The sequence below is a fragment of the Macaca nemestrina genome, chromosome 2 (assembly GCF_043159975.1).
Source record: "Macaca nemestrina isolate mMacNem1 chromosome 2, mMacNem.hap1, whole genome shotgun sequence".
Classification (NCBI taxonomy): domain Eukaryota; kingdom Metazoa; phylum Chordata; class Mammalia; order Primates; family Cercopithecidae; genus Macaca; species Macaca nemestrina.
Genome location: NC_092126.1, coordinates 113830739 through 113848262, shown reverse-complemented (window position 1 = coordinate 113848262; position 17524 = coordinate 113830739). Strand labels below are relative to the sequence as shown.

General features: G+C 56.5%; 2 protein-coding genes across 4 annotated transcripts; both read left to right on the top strand.

The window, feature by feature from the left end:
- The first annotated feature begins 1888 nt into the window (after positions 1-1888).
- LOC105480485 (tumor suppressor 2, mitochondrial calcium regulator) lies at positions 1889-5798 on the top strand. Its single transcript, XM_011739444.2, has 3 exons — positions 1889-2156; positions 4239-4359; positions 4520-5798. Exons 1-3 carry the CDS (start codon positions 2011-2013, stop codon positions 4583-4585), a joined length of 333 nt encoding a protein of 110 aa, XP_011737746.1. The 5' UTR covers positions 1889-2010; the 3' UTR covers positions 4586-5798.
- Positions 5799-7904: 2106 nt separating this feature from the next.
- On the top strand, positions 7905-12882 carry LOC105480483 (hyaluronidase 2). Of its 3 annotated transcripts, none has more exons than XM_011739440.3 (4): positions 7905-8050; positions 10167-11133; positions 11652-11741; positions 12156-12882. In XM_011739440.3, the coding sequence occupies exons 2-4, from the start codon at positions 10213-10215 to the stop codon at positions 12564-12566; spliced, it is 1422 nt and encodes a 473-aa protein (XP_011737742.1). In that variant the 5' UTR covers positions 7905-8050; positions 10167-10212; the 3' UTR covers positions 12567-12882. The 3 variants fall into 3 exon arrangements, with proteins under 3 accessions (XP_011737742.1, XP_011737743.1, XP_011737744.1); XM_011739441.3 differs by lacking the exon at positions 7905-8050 and adding an exon at positions 8923-9129; XM_011739442.3 differs by lacking the exon at positions 7905-8050 and adding an exon at positions 9234-9342.
- Positions 12883-17524: the final 4642 nt, after the last annotated feature.

The following is a 17524-nucleotide window of genomic DNA, read 5'->3' as shown; positions in this document are numbered from 1 at the left end:
CTCCTACTGTTGGAATCTTTTATACATACAAAGTTTTTATGAGTCTCCCTGTGTTGCCCAGGATCCTCCCAACTTGGCCTCCCAAAGTGTTGGGATTACAGGTGTGAGCCACCCTGCCCAGCCTGGACTCTTTATTATAGGTGGAGAGCTGCAGTTGCCCCTCATGGTGCCGGAAGTTGCCAAGGGTTATGGACAGGCTCACAGGTGTCTTGCAAAGTCACCATGGACCAGTCTGTGAAGCAGATGTAGTATGCATATATACTCAGTCATCACTCAGCTCCCTGGGGCTCAGGTTGTGGTGGAGACAAGAATGGACTGCAGTTAGAACTCAGGGAAACTGGCCAGGCATGGTGGCTCACACCTGTAATCCCAACACTTTGGGTGGGCTAGGCGGGCAGATCACTTGAGGCCAGCAGTTCGAGGCAAGCCTGGCCAACATGACAAACCCCATCTCTACCAAAAATACAAAAGATTTAGCTGGGCGTGGTGGTGGGCACCTCTAGTCCCAGCTACTCAGGAAGCTGAGGCAGGAGAATCACTTGAACACGGCAGGCAGAGGTTGCAGTGAGTGGAGATGACACCACTGCACTCCGATAGAGCAAGACTCCGTCTCAAAAAAAAAAAAAAAAAAGGCCGGGCGCAGTGGCTCACGCCTGTAATCTCAGCACTTTGGGAGGCCAAGGCGGGTGGATCACCTGAGGTTGGGGGTTCAAGACGGCCTGACCAGCATGGTGAAACCTGTCTCTACTAAAAATTTTTTTAAAAATTAGCCAGGCGGCCGGGCGCGGTGGCTCAAGCCTGTAATCCCAGCACTTTGGGAGGCCAAGACGGGCGGATCACGAGGTCAGGAGATCGAGACCATCCTGGCTAACACGGTGAAACCCCGTCTCTACTAAAAACAAATACAAAAAACTAGCTGGGCGTGGTGGCGGGCGCCTGTAGTCCCAGCTACTCGGGAGGCTGAAGCGGGAGAATGGCGTAAACCCGGGAGGCGGAGCTTGCAGTGAGCTGAGATCGGGCCACTGCACTCCAGCCCGAACGACAGAGCGAGACTCCGCCTCAAAAAAAAAAAAAAAAATTAGCCAGGCATGGTGGTGAATGCCTGTAATCCCAGCTACTCGGGAGGCTGAGGCAGGAGAATCGCTTGAACCCTGGAGGTGGAAGCTGCAGCGAGCCGAGATCGTGCCACTGCACATTATCCTGGGCAACAAGAGTGAAACTCCATCTCAAAAAAACAAAACAAAACAAAAAAAAACCGAGAAACCATCCCTTCAACACACACACACACCACGCTCTGGGAGAAGGTGTGACATAACCCCTTCACCAAATACTGAGCTGCCACCGTGGACCAGACACTGCTCATGGCACCGAGGGTATAGCTGTTAACAATTCTTGCTTTCATTAAAGCATGGACTCTGCTGGGTTTGAAAACTCTGAATTCGAAGTTCTTCACACCTGAATATAACTATGTGAATCTGGCCAGTTCCTTAATTTTCCTTCAACTTTGTTAGTTCACATAAGCGTGGCAATCGCAAAAATACAGCTGTGAAAATAGAAGCCAGATGGGCACCCAGCGGTCTGGCCTTAGGCCCTGAAGTGCTGGTTGAGGATTGGTGGTTGAGAAGGCCTGCTAGGCCTGAACTCAGGTGTTGGGGGACGTTGGAGCCTCCAAATACACCCAAGAGAGCGGGAGGACTCACGGCCACCACTTTCCTCCGTGGGAACTGTCACAGCTGGTCAGATCGCGGCTTGCTGGGACCCGAGATCTCGTAACGCATGCTGGGATGCCCAGCATCTAAGGGCGCCCATTGGTCCCGTCCCCACGCCTTGAGCAACAGCCAATCAGAGGGGGCAGCGTGCGGAAGCGGAAGTGAGGTTTCCGTGGAGACAGCAGAGCCTGCGGAAGGCGGCGGCGGCACTTGCGAGCAGCGGCTAGGGCAGGTTATGGTGGAGCGGACTGCGCTGTGAGCAGAGCGGCCGCGGGGCCCGCCATGCGCCGGCGGCCCTGACATGGGCGCCAGCGGGTCCAAAGCTCGGGGCCTGTGGCCCTTCGCCTCAGCGGCCGGAGGCGGCGGCTCAGAGGCAGCAGGAGCTGAGCAAGCTTTGGTGCGGCCTCGGGGCCGAGCTGTGCCCCCGTTCGTATTCACGCGCCGCGGGTAAGGGCATGGGTTCCACCCTGGCGGGGGGAACAGGCAGGCGGCCAGGCGGCCTGCGCCACGGGGGAACTTCCACCGCCGTACCCCACTACAGCCAAGCCAGGATGACCCCCATATTTTGAGCCCCATTGGAGCTAGGGGTGGAGAAAGCCAGGTAGTGGTCTCCTAGCGGCCTGGCCACTCTGGAAGTCTCCCTAGGGAAGAGTGGGCCTGAGGCTTGTCACTGGGCAAACCTTCCGCACGGTAAAGCTAAGCTAGGGCCTCCATAAGACCTCAGGATCTCTTCCTTTCATCCCTTCCGGCTCAGCCTGCATACTGAAGGCTCCTAGCCTCCCTTTCCCCCCAGTTGGGATAATGATCCTCTGTTTAGGCTGTTTTTCCTGACAGTAGTGGGACTGAACCTCTCAGAGTAGTGGCTGGGAAAGCAGGGATAGGCCCCAGTACTGGGGGTGAGGCTGAGGAAAAAGATCCTCACCCAGTTATGTTCTCCAGATCCAGAGCGCTGACCTACCCACCCAGTCCCCACCCCAGTCTCCCAGAGGCCCGGACAAGAGTACCAGATTGGCTTGGCTGTAGTGGGCTCCTGGACATGGGCGCTCCCCGTGCTGGAGATTTGGCTGTAGACACCAGGAAGACCCAACAGTGGCAATTCACCAGCCACCTGGGGTGTGGGGTCAGGGGAGACACAGCCTTCATTCTTTTGGGCTCCTTCCTAGCTTAGGCATTTGCTATTTCAGTCTTTGACACTGGGCCAGCAGCATCTTCTGCAGTGAGACCAACATGCCCAGGCCACCACCCTGCCCACTCTAGAAGTCCTGGGTGAGGGCAAAGGCCTGATATTAGAATGGCTGCCCTTGCTGAACAAATCAATGATGAGAACTGGCCTTGGTGGCTGCCTGGATGGTGTGCTCTGGTGTGGCCTCTCTTCTTGGGGGTCTGACATAGTAGCACTGCCCACCCATCACCTCTCTTTCCAGTTTCTTCTAGTAGACCCCAAACCTCAGGCAAAGGATTCTCCAGGCATGCCAGGCATGGTGGCTCACGCTTGTAATCCTAGCACTTTGGGAGGTCAACGCGGGTGGATTGCCTGAGTTCTTGAGTTCGACACCAGCCAGAGCAACATGGTAAAACCCCGTCTCTACTAAAATACAAAAAATTAGCAGGGTGGTGGTGCGTGCCTGTAGTCCCAGTATTACTTGGGAGGCTGAGGCACGAGTGTTGCTTGGACCCGGGAGGCAGAGGTTGCAGCGAGCTGAGATCGCACCACGGCACTCCAGCCTGGGCGACAGAGTGAGACTGTCTCCAAAAAAATTTTTTTTTTTTTTTTTTGAGACGGAGTCTCACTCTGTCGCCCAGGCTGGAGTGCCGTGGCGCGATCTCAGCTCACTGCAAGCTCCGCGTCCCGGGTTCACGCCATTCTCCTGCCTCAGCTTCCCAAGTAGCTGAGACTACAGGCGCCCGCGATCACGACCTGCTAATTTTTGTTATTTTTAGTAGAGACAGGTTTTTTTTTTTTTTTTTTTTTTTTTTTTCAGACGGAGTCTCGCTCTGTAGCCCGGGCTGGAGTGCAGTGGCCGGATCTCAGCTCACTGCAAGCTCCGCCTCCCAGGTTTACGCCATTCTCCTGCCTCAGCCTCCCGAGTAGCTGGGACTACAGGCGCCCGCCACCTTGCCCGGCTAGTTTTTTGTATTTTTTAGTAGAGACCGGGTTTCACGGTGTTCGCCAGGATGGTCTCGATCTCCTGACCTCGTGATCCGCCCGTCTCGGCCTCCCAAAGTGCTGGGATTACAGGCTTGAGCCACCGCGCCCGGCCTAGAGACGGGGTTTCACTGTGTTAGCCAGGATGGTCTCGATCTGCTGACCTCGCGATCCACCTGCTTCAGCCTCCCAAAGTGCTGGGATTACAGGCGTGAGCCACCGCACCCGGCAAAAATTTTTTTAAAAAAGGATTCTCCAGGCATATTATCCTCTTTTCTTCCCACTTGAGTTAGGAAGACCACAGACTTCCCTGTGGCCTGTGACATTTGCCATGCCTAGGTGTGGGGCTCCAACCCAGCCTGTTCCCCTCTCCCTCTGCGCAGCTCTATGTTCTATGATGAGGATGGGGATCTCGCTCACGAGTTCTATGAGGAGACAATCGTCACCAAGAACGGGCAGAAGCGGGCCAAGCTGAGGCGAGTGCATAAGAATCTGATTCCTCAGGTGAGGGGCTGGGCAGTGGTCACAGAGCCTACAGTAAGCATATGGAGGTAGACCCAGATGGGATCTGTTGTCATGGTGAGGGGGGATCTGGGAGGCACAAGGAAGCTTCCTGAAGTAGAGGCCCTGCGCTGACCCTCACTAGCCTCTGTTTCCATGGCAGGGCATCGTGAAGCTGGATCCCCCCCGCATCCACGTGGATTTCCCTGTGATCCTCTATGAGGTGTGACCCTGAGAGGTGGCAGACGGAAGCACCCCCTGCCCCAGCAAGAAACTCCCAGGCTCAATCAAGGTGTGACTTCCATTGAGGAGCCCAGGCTGGGGCCACAACCCTGAATAAACTCCATTGGCCCATAACCTTCAGCTGTGAGCGGGTCAGTCCCGCAATATTAGTTGGGTGTTGGTTTTTGTATGGACAAGAGGTGGTTGGTGGGTGGTGAAGGCTAATGGCAGAGTTAGCACCCCACTCTCCCCAGCCACCCCTGCAAGAAGCACGGCAGGGCATATAACAGTCAGGAATGCCCGTTACCTGGTTCCTTGCCTGGTCTGCCTTCTTCCAAGTTTGCCTGGGGCCTAGCCCTGCTAGAGGCTACAGCACTTTACAAGCAAGGTATGCCTTCTTCCAGCCCCTAGGCTGTGGGCACTGTATACAAGTAGGAACTTCCTTTCCTTCACTTCCCTTTTAACCCCTAGTCAGAGCATTTCAGCCGTTTGCTACCTCGATTCCTCCTGTGTTGGACAGAGGCTGGGGGCAGTGCCAGCCTGATTCTTCCAACCTACCTGCCATTTGTTCCCGCCTTCAGATGGATGGACAGTTTGCTGGCTATTGATAGGAGTAGGGACTGGGTGGGGGCTTCTCCCTCTACCCAGGGCTGGGCTGATCCCCCTACTGCAACTAACTGTTCCCCCCGCACCCCAAACCCCCAGTTGAGGAATTGAGAGGGTGCAGGCTGGGGTCAGGACATGCTGTGGATGCTTGTGCCTATGGGGAGTTATTCCAACCCACCTATTCTGTCTAATCCCCATGGCTTTGCACCAAATCCTCCACCCCTCCAATTGGGAGGGGACTGTTCACCACCTTGTGGTAAGGGACAACACCCTAAGGCTGGTGCCAGTAGTTATGAGTAGCCTACCACCCCCTCCCTTACAGTAACCGCCACCCCTTCAGGATCAGTCAAGGGAAAGTACTAGAGCCCCTGGGTAGGGAAAGAAAGGAGAGAAAAACCATAAAAGGAATACTTATAATGTGAAGGTTTGTAAATAGTCCATGATGATGTCGTGGCAGAGTCTGATTTCTATATAGAGGTGACTTTTTTTTTTAAGTACTGTGCAAGCTCTGTGCTTCTAGAATGTGGGAAGTGGCTTGGGGAAGATGGCCCCCAGCCTAGGAAGACTGTTGTGTTATTTGTTCAATTTCAATAAAATGATTTGTAGATCCTGCACATGAGAGTGGCATCCTGTGGGGCTGTGACACCCAGTGTCTAGACTACCACCTGGGCTCAATAGGTAGGCCTGGCACAGGACTCTGGCAGGCCCCCTATGACCAGCAAAGCCCAAGGGTAAGTCTGAGCTCAGCTTGTGGCCATCCCAGCTGTGGCCAGCAGGTGGCTGTGTGTTCACACAGACCTCACTGCAGGCCTCCTGCAGGGTGGGAGGGCACTCACTTATCTGTTGTGATCCATGTGGTGGTGACCCTTGGAATCAGAAGGCCCTGGGATACTTCACTGAGGATTGGCCCTACCTGCCTGACCTAAGGTGAGAGAGTGTGACCCCAGATAGTTCTGGAATATCTGTGTTAGCTGCAGAATTGCCAGCTGACCCTAAGTGGGGTCATGGCCTGACCCCCATGGACCTCAAAAGCCCAACTTTAATGGACAGCAGCCAGATAGGTGTCCCTACACCCTTGGCCTACTGCCAGGCTCAGCAACCCAAACTCATGTGCCTTCTCTGAGGCCTGCCTGTGGACACCATAGGAGAATGAGCTCAGTCTTATGTTTCAGCAAGCAAGGCTCAGCCCACCAGTATTGCCCCTGCTCTCTGTTGCCCCCATCTTGTCACCACCTGCAGCCTGCCCACTGTGGTCATTCTGCCTGCACTTCTCAGGGGCTGCTATGACGCAGATTCTCTGCTAGGCTTAGCCTTTGACTATCAGTCCAATTCCCAGTTAGAGAGGAGAGAGTTCAGGGACAGGCTTCTGACTGTAGGGAGTTGGTCTGCCAGTCTTTCGGAGGTTTGAATTTGTCAAGCCTAGAGCAGGATCACCATATCCAGCCTGGACTTGCAGTTCTGTGGGGTGCCTCCCCATACCCCCCATAGGATGCCAAACATGAGGCCCTGTCATCCTCCATGGTCCCCCTCTACTGGCTGTTCAAGGCCCAGGACTCTCCCATGCCAGATAGCATCCTATCTCCTACCACCACTGTCCCAGCCTGGGGGAACTCCCTGTGCTGGGCCTGCCCAGCTGACCCCAACACTGGAAACAATGGAGGTCAGGCAGCACTTCCTCACTCTCTTCCGCTGGGCTGTGCTCACTTCCTTCCTGCTGGCTGCCTAAGGAAGTGTCCCTGCCCTGGGACAGTCTGGCCTAGCCTTTGTTTCCCCAGGGGTCCCCACCCATGGAGCTTCCAAGGCCTCTGACCCCTGTGAAGCCAGCACAGTACAGGGACACTGCACCTTCCCCTACCATGTCATGGACTCCTTGGTCCTCAGGGCCAGACTCCAGGGCATTCACCTAACCCTCACACAGCCTTCTGTTGCGGGAGAGGCTCCTGGGCATTGGGCCATTGGGTTGCTGAGGGGTTGGCTCTGGGTGACTTGAGGGTAGGTAGATTTGTCTGCACCCCTGGAGAGGTCTGCTGGAACCTCGCTGCAGTCCTCCCTAGGGCCAGCCACAGGAACACCCCTCCCAGAGGAATATTCCCCTTTCCTCATCCATGTTGTAAGGAGTCCCCTACTCTGTGTAGTGAACTCTGAAATACACCCAGGGATGAACTCCAGCAGGAAAGCACTCAGCAGAACCCTCCCAGCTGGTCCCCTCCTTCCCAACCCACACAGTCACACCAACACATTGTCCTGTCACACAGGATGCGGAAGCTCTCAGTGGAAAAAAATGGACTCAGCTACTGGAAGTCCCCCCGACCCTCCTCCCAAGGCTAGTTCCCTTCTTTGGCACCTGCTCTGGGGGACCCTCAGCTGAACAACCCCAAGTATTTTGACTCTCAAAAGCACCACCACCTGACCCCATCCTCTCACACCCTACTGGATTTGAGGATGGGCCCCAACCCTAGGGAAGGAGTGAAGAGGTTCCCTAGTGTTGGAAGCTGTGGGTGTGGGGGAGATTGGCACCTGATCCTGAGCCCATAGCCTTCCTGTCACCTGGCGCAGCTAGTGGGACCAAATCCTACTGGGGAAGGGTGGGGAGGGCAGCCAGCCAGCAGGGCATTCTGGAGGGAAACAGGGTCAAGGCGATCTCCTCCCCCGCGCCTGTTCCTGGCCCTTTCCTCTCAGGGGGCAGCAGGAAGTGAGGAGAAAGGGCTGGGATGGGAGGCGGGAGCGGATGGGAGGGAATGGGGTTTATCAAGTCCTCGACGGGCTGCCCAACGGGCAGCAGCTAGCGCAAGTAGCCTAGCTGGAGAGGCTCACCCCAGGAAGGAGGGAGGCCGCCGACCGACTGGGCCGACGGACTCCCACACAGGTGAGCCCAGCGCAGACGGCTGGTCTGCACCCCCACAGCACTCCCTCCCTCTCCTGGCGCCTGGGAGGGTTAGGGGCTGGTGGCGCAGACGTGGGCCCTTTGGGGAGCTGAGTCTCGCACTGGGGAGCGGACGTAGGAAGAGCCGATGTGGTTTCGCACGGGGCTCGCCAGGGTCCAGCTCTAAGCCTGTCCCCCACTGGGAGGGGCCGGTGGAGCGTAGGGGTCGCTGGATACGGGATGGAGGCCCTGGGAGACCCCTCTTGCTGGCTTTCTTGGAGGTACAGCCAGAAACTGCTGCAGGGGATGGGGGCCTCCTCGGGGTTGAGAGGGAGCCGGGCTCCCAAAGGACCTCAGAGACCGGGCAGAAAAGGATGGGATCCCAGGGATGACTGGCCCTCCCTGATGCGAGTCAGGGAGAGGGGGCGGCCAACTTCCTAGACCCCTCTGAGCTTCCCTGCCCCAACCCCTACTGGCCACGCCGCGACCTACAGCCGGGTTGCCAGGATAACGACTGCCTCGGCCCTTCCCGGGCGTGCTAAGAAGCGGTGCTTGGCCCCCTCCTTCAGTCTTGCAGGGGGCGGGGCCTCCCTTTACACCGCGGACCTGACAAGGGGGCCCCTGATTCGTGGGAGGCGGAGCATTACTGTCCAGGAGACCAGAGGTCGCCTCAGGTCAAAGTCCCTTTTTCCACACAAAGGGGCCCCATGGCTGGCGTCTACGTTCGGGGGTGCAGAGCCAGATCTGCTGCTGCCCCCCCGCCAACCTCGGAGTACCGCAGCACCTCCTGATGGTCGAGCGGGACAACGCCTCCTCCCATTTCCCCCACCTTTCTCCCCGTCCCCCTGCCCCGTCCCTCACACTGTCTCTTTAAGGGGCTGGCGGCGCCGCGGAGCGGGTAGGACTGAACCACCGGCCTCGGGCTGCAGGGGGAACATTTCAGGCTGACTTACGCTCGTGGCTGAGACTCCCAGAGAAAACCCTGCTCAGAGGGCCATTAGGGTCCCAGATGGGTGGCTACGTTCCTCTGCAGAGGACCTGGGGATCTTCGAGCCCGAAACGCGGCACCGGCACCGAGAAAGGTGAAACACACCTTCCCGCCTCGGCCGCAAGTCCAGTCCCGGGCCCACCTCCGCACTGAAGTCTTAAAGGGCCAGCGGGCCTAGGGGCGGAGCCAGCAGAGGCGCTGAGCCGGGGCCGCGCCTGGGCGAACGGCCGGAGAGGGCTGGGCTGGGCTGGGCTGGGCCCGGGATGGCGGTGTCCCTGGCGCGGGTCCCGGTGGCGCCCCGCGCGAGGTGAGGGCGGGCGGTGCAAACCTGGCGGCTCTCTCCCCTTGGGCTGGGGCCTGAATCCCCGGGGGTGCTCGCGGAGAGGCGTCCCACAAACCCCACCCCCACCCGACCGGGCGCTGGCCCCACGTGCGGGGCGGGGGCGGGGTCCCGCACAAAGACCCGGCGGAGCGCGCTCTAGCCCTGAGCTGCCGGGCGGGGGAGGCGGGCGCGCGCACTCTCGGTGGCGGTGGAGGGACGGGCCGGTCGGCCGGCGCCGCCGTGGGAGGTCCGCTGCCCCTTTGTCCCCGCGGGGCCTCCTCCAAGCCGGGAGAGTGTCAGCTCTCGAAAGTCCGGACAGCCTCACTCTTCTGCCGGGCGGGTGTTACACGGATAGAAGCCTCGCAGCTGCGTTCCTTCCAGCTTCCTATCCTCTGAATGAGCTGTTCGCTGCTTTACCCAAATGCTATAGTTTCTCTGGATCAAGGGTTCTTCACGGTGTACAGGGTGGGCATCAGGGGTTCAGGGTTCTCTGAAACCATGTAGTGGATGGTATGCAGTACATGCTCACTCTGGTGAGCCTAGATTATCTAATTCTGAGAAGGGTCACAGACCTAATAGAGATTTCTCCCGAGTCGTAGGCTACCTGCTCCAGAAAGGAGCCGTGTGTTTCTGGCAGTGAGTTCCCAGGGTGCCTTGCCTGCTGTGCAGTGGCCTGTGGTCTCTCAAACCTATTACAGCCATGAGCACAGTGCCCCCACACAGCATGGGCTTTGGGAGCATAGATGGGCTTGAGGGGGGCACTTCCAGGATTCCCTAGACTGACTTGTTTTCCCCCACCCTTCTTCCAGTTCCTGAGCTGGTGCCAGGCAGGTGACACCTCCTGCAGCCCCCAGCATGCGGGCAGGCCCAGGCCCCGCCGTTACACTGGCCCTGGTGCTGGCGGTGGCATGGGCCATGGAGCTCAAGCCCACAGCACCACCCATCTTCACAGGCCGGCCCTTTGTGGTAGCGTGGGATGTGCCCACACAGGACTGTGGCCCACGCCTCAAGGTGCCACTGGACCTGAATGCCTTTGATGTGCAGGCCTCACCTAATGAGGGTTTTGTGAACCAGAATATCACCATTTTCTACCGCGACCGTCTAGGCCTGTACCCACGCTTCGATTCCGCGGGAAGGTCTGTGCATGGTGGTGTGCCACAGAATGTCAGCCTCTGGGCACACCGGAAGATGCTGCAGAAACGTGTGGAGCACTACATTCGGACACAGGAGTCTGAGGGGCTGGCGGTCATCGACTGGGAGGACTGGCGACCTGTGTGGGTACGCAACTGGCAGGACAAAGATGTGTACCGCCGGTCATCACGCCAGCTGGTGGCCAGTCGTCACCCTGACTGGCCTCCAGACCGCATAGTCAAACAGGCACAATATGAGTTTGAGTTCGCAGCACAGCAGTTCATGCTGGAGACACTGCGTTATGTCAAGGCAGTGCGGCCCCGGCACCTCTGGGGCTTCTACCTCTTTCCTGACTGCTACAATCATGATTATGTGCAGAACTGGGAGAGCTACACAGGCCGCTGTCCTGATGTAGAGGTGGCCCGCAATGACCAGCTGGCCTGGCTGTGGGCTGAGAGCACGGCCCTCTTCCCGTCTGTCTACCTGGACGAGACACTTGCTTCCTCCCGCCATGGCCGCAACTTTGTGAGCTTCCGTGTTCAGGAGGCCCTTCGTGTGGCTCGAACCCACCATGCCAACCATGCACTCCCAGTCTACGTCTTCACACGGCCCACCTATAGCCGCAGGCTCACGGGGCTTAGTGAGGTATGTGTCTCCAGGGCCCTGCCTTTTGCCTCCTTGAGGATCCACTGCACATTTGGGTTATCAGGGGCCACTATAGGACTATATCTGTAGTTTATTGGCTGCTCCACATTCCCTCAAATCATTCTCTCTGTAACCTGAAAGGGCGACATCATTATCCCCATTTTTCAGATGAGAACAATTGAGGCACAGAGATGCTGAGAAGTTTGCCCAAAGCTTCCCAGCAAATCCAGAGCAGAGCTGGGACTGGGGCCCAGGCCTTCTAACTTTGGAATCCATCTTGATAGCTGCACCTAGGCTCAAGTGTGCCTTGGCTTGGGAAACTGAGGCCCAAAAGTGGGGTGGAAATGGACTTACACATTTAAAAAGGAAGCAAAACAGATGAGTCTCTGCCTGGAGGTGAAAGGGGGGTTGAGCTGTGAGTTCAGTAGGTTGAAACAGGCTGGGGCCTGCCCTCCCCATCTGTTCCTCTCACCCCGTGGGCTCAGTCTTCCCCAGTGACCATCCCTTTTCCTGCATAGATGGACCTCATCTCTACCATTGGCGAGAGTGCAGCCCTGGGCGCAGCTGGTGTCATCCTCTGGGGCGACGCAGGGTACACCACAAGCACGGTAAGCGAGACCCACCCTGCTAGAGCTCAGTCTACGGGACAGCCAGAGAGGGCATTTGGCTACCAATCTCAGGTGGGCAATCCTAGTCTAGTCCCCTTGTCTGTCTCCCACCCAAGGCATCCCTGGTCACGACAGAAAAGGAGATCACCCCCACCCTGCTCTCAGGAAAGAGGAAATGCTTTCCTGAACAGCTGTTGAGTTCCGCCCTTCCCCATCTGCCCAACAGGGTTCCGGTCTCTGCCCGCACCCACTTCTCGTCAGGAGCAGGGACTGTGTGGCTCAGGTGCAGATTGAATGTATAAATGTGTGCAGTTAAAATAAGGCATAGTCATCACAGTGTGGACACAGTTTCCATCTGGGCCTGTGGGCTGAGGTCACTGACCCTGACCTGTGGTCCTTGGCTTCTGCCTCCAGGAGACCTGCCAGTATCTTAAGGATTACCTGACACGGCTGCTGGTCCCCTACGTGGTCAATGTGTCCTGGGCCACCCAATATTGCAGCCGGGCCCAGTGCCATGGACACGGACGCTGTGTGCGCCGCAACCCCAGTGCCAGTACCTTCCTGCATCTCAGCACCAACAGCTTCCGCCTAGTGCCTAGCCACACACCCGGTGAACCCCAGCTGCGACCTGTCGGGGAGCTCAGCTGGGCCGACCTTGACCACCTGCAGACACACTTCCGCTGCCAGTGCTACTTGGGCTGGAGTGGTGAGCAATGCCAGTGGGACCATAGGCAGGCAGCTGGGGGTGCCAGTGAGGCCTGGGCTGCGTTCCACCTCACCAGTCTGCTGGCTCTGGCAGCCCTGGCCTTTACCTGGACCTTGTAGGGGTCTCCTGCCTAGCTGCCCAGCAAGCTGGCCTCTACCACAAGGGTTCTCTTAGGCATGTAGGATCCTGCAGGGGGTGGACAAACTGGAGTCTGGAGTGGGCAGAGCCCCCACGAAGCCCAGGAGGGCATCCATACCAGCTCGCAGCCCCCTGTTCTAAGGGGGAGGGGAAGTCCCCTGGGAGGCCCCTTCTCTCCCTGCCAGAGGGGAAGGAGGGTACAGCTGGGCTAGGGAGGACCTGATCCTACTCTCTTGCCCTGGATAGTTTATTATTATTATTTTGGGGTCTCTTTTGTAAATTAAACATAAAACAGTTGCTTCTCTGCTTGGATTTTGTATGTGGGCTAGAGTGTGTGAGAGATTCCAGAATCTCTCATGGGGTTTGAGCTCAGCTCTGTCTCTATGAAACCCTCTGCTGGGGACTTCTCGTATAAGATGTATTCACCAAGACTGGGGGCCCAGAGCTGCCCACTCTGGAGCTGTTCTGCTGGAGCACGAGTCACTGGGAGTGGGGGGACCCACATTCCATCCCAACACCAGTGACCTTGCTTTCTCCATATTGGTTGCCAGGGAGTCAGGCCCAGCCCTTGTGTGAGGGACGGGGCTCATTGTGTTTCTGCCACTGGCCCCTGTCTTCTCAGCTGGACCAGTGCCAGCCTCCTTGCCAACCCAGGGAGAAACGTTTGATCTTCCCTGCTGTTCCACAGGCAAGGGTGTCTCCTCCAGTCCCTGCTCCCAAGGGCAGTGGACACCAGCCACATACACCTCTCATCAGGGTCACAGCCCTCCCTCGGATCTGGTGGTGGGAGGTGGGCAGGGGATTGGGATCTGAATCCTGAGGTTCAGTCCCTGTCCCATTCTGGAGATGCCTGATGGGGCTGGGAGGTGGTATCTTGGGCCTGGGAGCAGGAACATCTTCTAAGGTCTGCTCCGTCCTGGCTGTGAGAGAATATGGCTAGTCTCTGATTGTCCCTGAGGAAAGAAGGAGCAGCTGGAGTTGCCAGACCAGCTCTGAGCTGCTTCACTAGCCCTGCCTCTGACAGGAGTGCATTCTGCCCCTCCCCTCAGCCAGCAACCCCCCACCTGGGGTCCCGCCCATGTCCGTGATGACTCACCACGCAGCCCTGCTTCAGGAGGCTCTGGCTCTGGGGAGACAGACTCAAGAAGCCATTGAGTGGCCAGGGCAGCCAGCAGCAGGGGAGCAGGGGTGGTGCCCTTAGAGATGCTTCCCACATTGGGTTCTGAAAGGTGAGGGCAGCAGCTCGATGCTCGGGAACAAATCCTGGGCAGAGGCTAAAGGAAGCTGGAGAGGGTGAAGGTGAACAGTTCACAGCTGGGGTGTGGCTTAGGGGCTGCTGTGGACAGAGGCAGGAGGGACAGCCCTGGAACAGCACCAGGCCTGACTTCGCCTAATGGTGGAGACTGCCTCACTCATTCAGTAAACGCTGAGCACGCAGTGTGCCTGTGCTGGGCTAGGTGCTGGGGATGCATCCGTGATGCATCTGTGAACCACACCAACACAGACCCCTGTCCTTGTGGGAGTGACAAAATAGAGGTAGATGTACACTAGATGCAAAGACCAAGATGCCAGATGACAGAAACAAGCCCGGCCAAGCCAGTGCCAACCCAGACTGTAAAGACATCCTTCCCTCACCTCTAATGGGTAGAGAATGGAGAGGAGAGAGTGAGGTGGTAGCACTGGAAAGGTGACGTGGTAAATTCACGCAGTGAAGAATGAGGTGGACACAGAAGTAGAGGAGTCCCAGGTGTTCATGGCCATGGTGGGGGAGGCCAGGCTGGAGAGAAGATTCAGGTGTTGGTCAATAAAATGATGGGCTGGGTGCGGTGGCTCACTCCTGTAATTCCAGCACTTTGGGAGGCTGAGGCAGGTGGATCACTTGAGGGCAAGAGTTTGAGACCTACCTGGCCAACGTGCTGAAACCCTGCCTCTACTAAAAATACAAAAATTAGCTGGACAGGCTGAGCGCAGTGGCTCAGCCTCTAATCCCAGCACTTTGGGAGGCCAAGGCAGGCGGATCACAAGGTCAGGGAATTAGAGACCAGCCTGACCAATGTGGTGAACCCCATCTCTACTGAAAATACAAAAATTGGCCGGGTATGGTGGTGCCTGCTTGTAATCCCAGCTACTCAGGAGGCTGAGGCAGGAGAATCACTTGAACCCGGGAGATGGAGGTTGCAGTGAGCCGAAATCACGCCACTGCACTCCAACCTAGGCGACAGAGCGAGACTCCATCTCAAAAAAAAAATTAGCTAGGTTTGGTGGTGCACATCTGTAGTCCCAGCTGCTTGGGCAGCTGAAACACAAGAATCACTTGACCCCAGGAGGTTGCAGTGAGCGGAGACTGCGCCACTGAACTCCAGCGTGGGTGACAGAGCAAGACTCTGTCTCAAAAAAAAAAGTTGCCACAATAAGATAATGGTGCTCAGCAAAGGGAGAGCAGGAAAGGAGAAAGGAGCTGTGGCCTGTCCCCCATACCTGTGACTTCCTGCACCTGTGACCTCCCCCACACACGTGACCATGCATACCTCTGAGCTACCCCACCCACACCCAACACACACAGGTGATCCAGACCACACCACTGTGACCTTTCCCACTTAGCTATGACCCCTGCATACCTGTAACCCCTCCCATGTGTGACCCCACACCACTGTTACCTTCTCCAAATAGCTGTGACTCCTCCACAACTGCGACCTTTCCTGCACAGCTGTGACCAGTACCCATCGAGCTGTGACCCCCTCCATATAAACCTTTATGAACCTCCATTTCTTCCCCCAGAGGACCTAAAAGACAGTCCTAGGGAAAGTGCAACTCAGGGAGAGCCAGCACTGTCCTGTGGGGAAGACAGGGAGTGTGTAGGAGTAAAGTAATGGGGAGTGATGCGGCTCAGAGGTCTGAAGTGTTGCACAGCCAGAGACAGCAGGCCGGACTGGACCATCAAGCTGATGGGCCCCAGACACATGCACGCACACACACCACTTGAACCAATCCTACTGGACCAGCCCAGTAGGAGCAGGCCTGTGGGCAGGGCCCTGGGGTGGAAGAGGGTTTCAGGCACCCTCGGCTTCTTCCTGTGGTTCCACCATTAGAGCTTCTCCCTTGGACTGAGGCCAGCTGGAGAATGCTGGCCTGGTGGTTGCCTGGATCGTGCCAACTGCAGCACTAGGTTTCTGGGGGGCACCAGGAGGTGGCATGAATCCTCGAGGAGAGGGGCCGGGGGCTGCCTTGATGTTCTGTTCCCTCAGCCCTCAAGAGTTGTGCCAGGCTCTCTGGTCCTACATGGTCATCACTCTGGGACCCTGCTTCCTGAACAGGATCAGCAGCCACCACTTCTGGGGCTTGATCCTGTGTACAAGTCTCATGCTGTCCCCAGCACCCTGGGCCCTTCTTTCCCTCAGCCCTGTCAGCTTTTCTATCCCAGGCAGCCTGGAGGACCAAGCCCAGATGGTAGTTAACTGTGAGTTTCACTGCTTCAGTGGCCACCGTGCCAGGGGTGGCCTGGCTGCAGTGGCTCAGTCTCAGACTTGACTCAGATCCAGGCAGCACTTTCACTTGGGCAGGGACATGGTGTTTCCTTCACCCCACTCTGGCAGGCAAGTCTGGGCCCAAGCACGTAGCAGGTGTCAATAACCAGCTTCTGAATCAGCTGTGAACCCACAAAATCTGAGAAAGGTCTCAGTTAACTTAGAAAGTTTATTTTGCCGAGGTTGAGGACTTGCCGGTGACACAGCCTCAGGAAGTACTGACGACAAGTGCCCAGGGCAGTTGGGGCACATCTTGGCTTTATACATTTTAGGGAGACATGAGACATTAATCATTATGTAAGAAGCACATTAGTTCGAGAAAGAAAGGGGGAGACTGCTCAAATCAAGGCTCCCAGGCTCAAAGCACTGGGGGCTTCCAGGTCACAGATAGGTGAGAGACAGATGGTTGCATTCTTTTGAGTTTCTGGTAAGTCTTTCCAAAGGAGGCAATCAGAATATGCATCCATCTCTGTGAGCAAAAGGATGACCTTAATAGAATGGGAGGCAGATTTGCCCTGAGCAGTTCCTAGCTTGAAGAGGCCCAGGATACTTTCCTTTCACATTTACCCCATTTTCTTTTTTAAAATCTTTTGGAGAAAGCATTTTGCAAGAAAATGAGTATCTGGTCTCAGGTTTCATCTGATCTCTCATTGCTAGATAGGTAGGTCCTGAAAACTCATTTTTAACAGGTTGTAAAGTCTCATGCAGTGAAGAGAAAAATAGGGAGGAGGAAGGGAGAAAAAAAAACAGCAAAAGAACAATCCAAGGCCTGGCGGGGTGGGTCATGCTTGTAATCCCAGCAATTTGGGAGGCCAAGGCGGGCAGATCACCTGCAGTCAGCAGTTCGAGAACAGCATGACCAACATGGAGAAACTCCATCTGTACTGAAAATACAAAAAACTAGCTGGGCATAGTGGCTCATGCCTGTAATCCCAGCTACTTGGGAGGCTGAGACAGGAGAATCACTTGAACCCAGGAGGTGGAGGTTGCAGCGAGCTGAGATCCTGCCATTGCACTCCACCCTGGGCAACAAGAGTGAAACTCTGTCTCCAAAAAAAAATCCTGGAAAAATATAGGCCACGTTACTCTGAAGTCCATACATTGGTAGGCAGGTATGAAAGTGGCTTATGTATGTAAACAGGTTACTGTTACTTTCTTCTGAAGTGTAAGTTGTCTGGCTTTAGTTCACACGCTTTTAAGAAACCACAGCTGGCCGGGCGTGGTGGCTCAAGCCTGTAATCCCAGCACTTTGGGAGGCCGAGACAGGCGGATCACGAGGTCAGGAGATCGAGACCATCCTGGCTAACACAATGAAACCCCGTCTCCACTAAAAATACAAAAAAATTAGCCGGGCGTGGTGGTGGCGCCTGTAGTCCCAGCTACTCGGGAGGCTGAGGCAGGAGAATGGCGGGAAC